This window comes from Arachis hypogaea, chromosome 5 (assembly GCF_003086295.3).
Source record: "Arachis hypogaea cultivar Tifrunner chromosome 5, arahy.Tifrunner.gnm2.J5K5, whole genome shotgun sequence".
Classification (NCBI taxonomy): domain Eukaryota; kingdom Viridiplantae; phylum Streptophyta; class Magnoliopsida; order Fabales; family Fabaceae; genus Arachis; species Arachis hypogaea.
The window spans coordinates 98,329,579-98,337,742 of NC_092040.1; the positions used below are offsets into that span (position 1 = coordinate 98,329,579).

Genomic DNA, 8,164 nt, shown 5'->3' on the forward strand with positions numbered 1-8,164 from the left:
AAGTCTCGGAGATACCTGTAATTCATCCTTAATTAAATAAAATAAAGGAAGCTCCTCAAAAAACAAAAGGGAAAGAACAAAATATTTTACCAAAACTAATAAAGGCACACGTAAACAATAGTTATTAAACAACAATACTACATCTTCAATAAATATTATGATTTTGAATCAATATTTGACCCATAACAATTTGCATTATATTTATTAAAAATAATTTTAAATTTGTGTTAATGAATTACTGATTAAAATTACTAAAATCTGATCACTCTAAGACTTTTTGGTTATTAAATAATTAAATTATGAACATCTGTAAATTGAAAATTTGAGAAAATTGACCAAAGGAAGGAATTAGAAGAAGAAGAAGAAACAATTCAGAAAATTGAAAAAAAAAAAGAGAAAAGAGAGAGAATCTGGGTGGGCTTTGAGCTGTGATATAGCTGTCCTTTTGATGAATTATTTCATACCACAACACACACCCCATTCTTCTCTCTCTCCTCTCACTCATATACTCACACACAGATCCAAAATTCCTAGAAACCGAAAAAAAAAAAAGAAGAGAGAGAACCCATTTTTCTCTTTGCCTCTCTAAACTCACCACCACCACCAACATAATCCTCCATAGCTGCATTATCTCCGGATCTCAAAGGTCGAAACTTTTTCAAAACCCCACTTGAAAAACTAAAGCAAAGCAAAAAGGAGGAAAGACTAAAGAAGGAAGCAGCATTCAGATGCCTCATGTGAGATGAGGAAGAAAGAAGCCATAACCATTCACCATTTCCACCTCATTGCCTTGTTTCTGGGCTCACTCACACTCACCCTCTCCTCCTCCTTCGCCGCCGCAACAAGCACCACAAAGCACGAGTTCAATGGAGCACTCACGGAGGCAGAAACCATGTACATCAAGCAGAGGCAGCTTCTCTACTACAGAGACGAGTACGGAGACAGAGGAGAAGATGTTACAGTGGACCCTACCTTGGTCTTTGAGAACAACCGCATCAGAAACGCATACATAGCCTTACAAGCATGGAAGCAAGCTATTCTCTCTGATCCTCTGAATCTCACCGCTAATTGGGTAGGTCCTAAGGTGTGCGACTACACTGGAGTCTTCTGTGCACCTGCACCTGATGACAACAGGACCCGCACCGTTGCCGGCATTGACCTCAACCATGGCGACATTGCTGGTTACCTGCCTGAGGAGCTTGGCTTGCTCACAGATCTTGCTCTCTTCCACATTAACACAAACAGGTTCTGTGGCACACTTCCCCACAAGTTCGACCGTCTCAAGATCCTCTTTGAGTTAGATCTCAGCAACAACCGGTTTGCCGGTAAGTTCCCGGCGGTAGTTCTGCGATTGCCCAAGCTTAAATTTCTAGATCTGAGGTTCAACGAATTTGAAGGCACAGTGCCTTCACAGCTCTTTGATAAAGATCTGGATGCCATTTTCATAAATCATAATCGTTTCGTCTTCGATTTACCGGATAATTTCGGTAATTCGCCTGTGTCGGTAATAGTTTTGGCAAACAACAAGTTCCACGGCTGTGTGCCTTCAAGCATCGGAAACATGTCAAGGCTGAACGAGATTATTCTGATGAATAACGGATTCCGTTCTTGTTTTCCGGCAGAGGTAGGGTTGTTGAAGAATCTAACTGTGTTTGATGTGAGCTTTAATCAGCTGGTGGGGCCTTTGCCAGACGCAATTGGTGGAGCGGTGAGCTTGGAGCAACTTAATGTGGCACACAACTTGCTCTCTGGTGTAATTCCGGCTAGTATTTGTTCTCTGCCAAATTTGGAGAACTTTACATATTCTTATAATTTCTTCACGGGTGAGCCACCGAGGTGTTTGGCTCTGCCGGCTTTTGATGATAGGAAGAACTGCTTGCCTGCTAGGCCACTGCAGCGCTCTGCCGCCCAATGCAGGGCCACGCCTTCAGTGAATTGCGGCTCTTTCAGGTGTAAGCCTTTTGTTCCGTCAATTCCTTCTCCGCCTCTTGCTCTTCCTCCTCCGGTATTATCGCCTCCACCTCCCCCGCCGTCACCACCTCCACCAGTGTATTCTCCACCGCCCCCATCGCCGCCTCCACCAGTGTACTCTCCACCTCCGCCACCACCGTCTCCCCCGCCTCCTTCTCCGCCACCTCCTCCTCCACCAGTTTACTCTCCACCGCCCCCGCCACCCTCACCACCTCCACCGTCCCCTCCACCGCCGTCTCCGCCTCCACCAGTGTATTCTCCACCTCCACCGCCGCCTTCACCGCCGCCACCTTCCCCGCCTCCTCCGTCACCTCCACCACCTTCGCCATCTCCGCCACCGCCGTCTCCTCCACCACCCTCACCTCCACCTCCGTCGCCGCCGCCACCAGTAGTGTACCCGCCTCCACCCTCACCACCACCTCCTTCACCACCGCCAATTTACTGTGTACGACCACCGCCGCCTCCTCCTCCATCTCCGCCACCACCCTCACCACCACCACCGCCAGTGTACTCTCCACCACCACCTGTTTACTACTATAACTCCCCACCACCACCTCATTCGCCACCGCCACCACATTCACCACCACCTCCACCACCTCACCACTCACCTCCGCCACCACCTCATTCACCACCACCACCCATTTACCCTTACCTCTCACCACCGCCACCACCTCCTGTCCACTCACCTCCTCCACCAGTCTATTCACCACCACCACCATCACCGCCCCCACCATGTATAGAGCCACCACCACCTCCTCCACTATGTATAGAACCACCCCCACCACCACCTCCGCCTCCCCCTTCGCCACCACCATGCGAAGAGCATCCACCACCACAACCATCACCACACCCTGCACCTTACCATCCACCACCATCGCCACACCCTGCACCTTACCATCCACCGCCATCACCATCACCGCCACCAGCACCTGTATATGAAGGGCCCTTGCCACCTGTTATCGGAGTCTCGTATGCATCACCACCACCACCACCTTATTATTGATTCTTTTGAGAACTTCCTCCTCTAACCCCACTTTCTCCCTCTACTCTCTCTCTACCAAACACCATAAAAAAAATTCACATTTTTACTACTGGGGTGGATGATGTTAATTTTCTTCTGTACCAAAATTATTGTTATTATTATGCGATTCTCGTCGCTTTTGGGGCTTCAATAATAAACCAAACAGAAGACATGGGTTTGTTGTTTTTTCTTTTAAATATTTTTATGTCGTTTATGGGTCCATAGATAAACATAGAACAAGAAGAAGAATTCGAAGGAGGATGAAGAAGAAGAGGTTATGGTGGAATTGAGGTAAGAGGAGAAAGTCTCTCTCCCATATTGATCTGAAATTGTTATGGATATTCTGAGTTGTCAAAAAAATAATAAGAAAAAAAAACACAAGAGAGTAAGTAGGTTGCAGTGAAAGAAAGAAAGGAAAAAAAAATGTATGTATAGGGATGGATCATGGATGAATTCGGAGATCATAATTCTCGGCTTCAATGGCAGTGGTTACCTGTTGATGCTACTGCCCTTGTTTCTGGAGTTTATTGTCATTGTCATTGTCTCTTTCATATCATACTCTTTTTTTTTTAATTTTATTTTTTCTTGATTTTTTTCTTTATTTCTTTTGATTTGCAATTTATAGTATAATTTATGAACATTTCATCACCTTGTATTGATTTTCAGAATTGAGCCTTGATTTCTTTCTCTTATATGTATATGTCTTAGCTTACTATACTATTTCGACAATAAATCTGCATCAATATTCATCTGAGGTTTCAGTCATTAAAGTTTTCTTAATGTATGTGATGAAGAACTGATGATAACTTTTAATATGGAAATTTAATTCCTACTGTACATACTATTTTTGTGCCAATGTGATATAGTAAGTATATTTCTTGCAATATTTCGTTACATTTTTTTTAATCTTATCGATGACATTCTAATTCTCTTACGTGCAATGGTGCATAATTGAAACATAATCGTTGATAGGGGGAGAGAAAATTAGTAAGATAATTGCTGAATTGAATGTTGTCATAATTAAACTATAGTTTAGATTTAGGCCTGCAATTATGATGATTATTGTTGTTAGGGTTTGGCTATCATATCTTTTAATTAATTATTTTAAGTCGTGTCTTTAATGCATATATAAGTGAAACTTTTATTATGACACTAATAATATAAATAGCTGATTTTAACTAATTTTTTTTTTGTTACCACACATTTCTTAATAAAAGTCTATGCTTTGAAAATGATCCCTCAATCAAAGGGTTTAGGTTAGCAGCAGTGTGAACAACACTGTTCAAAATTCCAGTTAATGGGGATGGTGGGGCCACAAAATAGGCCATCCCAAGAACCATTCATTCATTAAGGGGGGAGGAGCCTCTATTTATTTAATTTTTTCATTTGATTAATGATATGATACTACACTTTAACCATGTGCAAGCCTTTATCTTAGCATTTGGGATTTGAATTCAAAAGTCTTTTTTGCTTAATGCACACTCTTACTTACTTTTCTCCCCCACTGTTGAGTTCATCAAATTCTCAATTAAGATTACAACTTAGAAGACTCCTGGAATAATGGTATATATAATTTCAACTTTAATGTAGCCACCGACTCCAAAGTCTTCTCACGCGAGACCAAGACTTGTTTGTTTCTTTTGTTGCTTTGGTTTCTCACTCGGTTTGCCTTTTTTGCCTTTTGCTTTTTACTGCTTGTATTACCCCTTTCAAGTTTCAACCACTTCTTTTACTCGGGTTTTGGTCACTCAAACCAGACCCACACATAGAAGAACGGTTGGGTGACATGAAAATAAATCTGAAAAGGAAACAAAACTAACAATAATATGCCTGCGATTTCCTATTATAAGGCCGACATTCTCAATAATAAAATTTCTAAAGTGAAAAATATTTCATTCTAAGAGCTACTTTAAAAATTCAATTAGGTCTATTTAATTTTAATTTATTAGTACGATCTAGATGATCAGTCTTAAGAAATTTATTAAAAATTTCACATTTTTTAGAGATAAAATTGCTAAATAATTTATAAGTGTGAGATATTCTTTAATAAGTTAATTTTTAGGGCTTACGTAGATTTACTCCATCTAAATTTTAATATCTACACATCATCATGACCTCTTTTTTAATTTACTAGAGGTAAATTATTTTTTTGCTTGTGAGCAAATGACCCATTTTTAGGCTCGTTAGAGTTTATGTTTCTATTGGTTTAAAGTTTAAACATGTTCACATAATAACATATCGCCCTTAAATAATCTAAGTAAATAGTTAGAGTAACTTAACAATACGTTAACTACAACACACGCGGTGGTTTTGAACCGCCGCGAATAAATTTTCGTAAAAAAATTGCAGCAGTTGATAGTTGTCGCAAACATTCGTGAGAAATCACTTTTGGATGATATAGCGGCGGTTCTAAACCGTCTGCAAAACTGTTTGCCGCAAAATTCATGATTTGCGGCGGTTATGCCAGGAATTGCTAGAAATCGCCACAAAGTGTGATTTCCGCACCTTTATGCGTTGCGGTTTATGTTTCGCTGGTAATTTGTTTAGCGGCAATTTAAAACCGCTGTAATTCGACAATTAAACTGCTGCTAATCTACGCGTGTCCTATAGTGATTTAAATGAAAGTTAGACACATTCGTTTTGGTTAAATTAATACACACAACAATACTTTATATACATATATATGGATCATTCTAGTATGCTTATTTTATAGTGATTATAGTGATTATAATATTTTAAAAAATGCTGCTAAAATTAAAATAACACTTTTTAAAAAGTGTTATTAAAATATAAAAAAGTGATTTTAATTTTAATAATATTTATATAATCGTAGCCATCGTAGCGCAATCATATTAAAATCCATATATATATATATATATATATATTTTGTAAATTATATTAACAACTTTCTCATAAACATTACATATATAGATTCTGTAAGGAGATTATGTATAATATTACTTAAGATGATGATATCGCTACTCTTATTTTTTATAATATCCCTCTAGATATAATTGATTTATTGTATGTTTATATGAATTCGAAAAAAATTATCAAAATAAAAATATCAATATTCATTTCTTATTAGTCTATTAGCTAATGTCGAAGTAATTTCAATACAATTTATTTTATCAAAGTTCAATGGCTTGATAACTTTTTTTTTTTTTTAAAATCAGAGCAACCTCTAGCCCTAGTAATTAAATTAAGTGTACTATTTCAAAAGGGACATACATTTACCAAGAGGCATTTGGTTCCTTATCTTGTGGAATATAAACAGCAATGGAGTTCTCATTTTTAATGACAACTTCTACAAAGGAAGTTTCCTCTTCTTTAGTTACATTGTCCGTGGTTTATCTTTTCCTTTATTATTCATTCTTTTTTGTTAGATGAGAGACACGAGTTGATTAGAAACATATAGTTATCCCTCTTTCGTACTAGGGACAAGGGTAAGTGGCAAAGAATAAATTTTATTTGCACTATCATAAAGATGAGCATTTGTTGCTATTATTTATTCTTTAACATGCACTTAAATTCTTAATTAAGGGAGAAGATTTTCAATTAAGTATACTATATTTCATTATGCACTTTTCTTTATTATGCACTTTTCTTTCATTGAGAAGAAATAATATTGGGAAGAAAGGAAGGGTAAATTAATTAACGGAAATGTTAGAAAGATTAAAAAAAATCAAAATTTATCTTATTTAATATTAATTAATTATTGTAATAATTAATAAATGTTAAATAAGATAAGTTCGAACTGTTTTTGACTAATTTTTTTGTTACTAAATATTTTTAATTAATTAAATTCATTTAATTCTTTAAGATTGTTTTTTATGGCTCTAATTTTGTATAAAAAGAATATCTCTTTAAAATTTTAAAGACTACTAGGAAGCAACTTTGAACCTTAGGTCACTTTCTCAAAAATGGAATGGAAACCATTGGGATGACATGAAACGTTCCGGATTTAGATTTTCTCAAAAATTTTTTTTTTTTTTATTTAAGGGGATAAATTGTGATTTTTACTATATCTTTTATAGGTGAAACAAAAAAAATTATAAAAAAAATTAAAAGATTAAAAAATATATTTTATTCTGTTAATTAAAAACAAAAATTGAGAGAACGAATTCATTCTCAAAAAATTTCCATATCACATGGTGGGTTTGGCCTTTTAAAATTAAAACTTTTATTTTTAATGATTCCTTTTAACTCACAATACTAATTATTTCTCAATTTAAAATGATATAATTTTAATAATTTAATTTCTTTTAAAACAAATGTCTGTTTTGTTTCTAGATATTAAAAATTGAATGTTGGAGGATAATTATTTGCAGTAAAAATAAGAGAGTGGAAAAATAAAGGCAGAGAGGTTCCACTTGTCCTTTGTAGAAAAAGAAGAAGGGATAGTGACGTAAATGGAAGGGGCCCTCCATATGTAATATTCACATGGGCTTGTAGAGGCTTTTCACATCCAAATTGAAATGAAAATATTAATTGTTAGAGGTTGGTTGACTTCTTCTATTACATAACTATCATTTAATTACCCTTCTACGACAGCCTGTGATTAGGTCAAGCATATTTAATACCCCCCTTCATATCCACCTCAATCTCACTTTAAAACAACAAAACATGTCTATTTTTCAACCAACTACAATCTATGCTAACAAAAATATTCCACAAAAAATAAAAATTTAACTATTTTATTTTATATTTTTAATTATTATTTATTTTATGGTTTTTAATTTTCTCTGGTATAATTAAATAATATTAAATTAAATAATTTGAGATTATTATCTCTCTAAGATTAGGAATTAGTTAAAAAGTTTTGCTAATGAATATAATTCTTAAACAACATTGGTTCAACAATTCTTATTAGGTATAGCACAAAGAATGATGTGGCTACAAAATGAACTTAGCCCTTTAAATAAAAGGAAAAAGGAAAACAAAAGAAAAACTTCCTTCACCTGTTTATTGAACTTATTATAAGTTAATGATTATCTTAAGAATTTTTTTAAAATAATAAATATGTAAAATGTTTCAAAGTTTATCTCAAACAGCTTATTATTACTTAAGCACTTTAAATCCATTATTATTAAATACCTAATAAAAAGTGCACATGGAATTATATATATTTATCAAAGACTTTTTTTAAGGAGTGTTAAAGATTTTGAAAGT

The 8,164-nt window shown here is 35.6% G+C and overlaps 1 protein-coding gene across 1 annotated transcript; it reads left to right on the forward strand.

Annotated features, from left to right (window-relative positions):
• Nucleotides 1–304: 304 nt before the first annotated feature.
• On the forward strand, nucleotides 305–3,684 carry LOC112802171 (leucine-rich repeat extensin-like protein 4). The gene has a single exon (XM_025845265.3). It carries the CDS (start codon nucleotides 743–745, stop codon nucleotides 2,972–2,974), a length of 2,232 nt encoding a protein of 743 aa, XP_025701050.1. The 5' UTR covers nucleotides 305–742; the 3' UTR covers nucleotides 2,975–3,684.
• The last annotated feature ends 4,480 nt before the right edge of the window (nucleotides 3,685–8,164 follow it).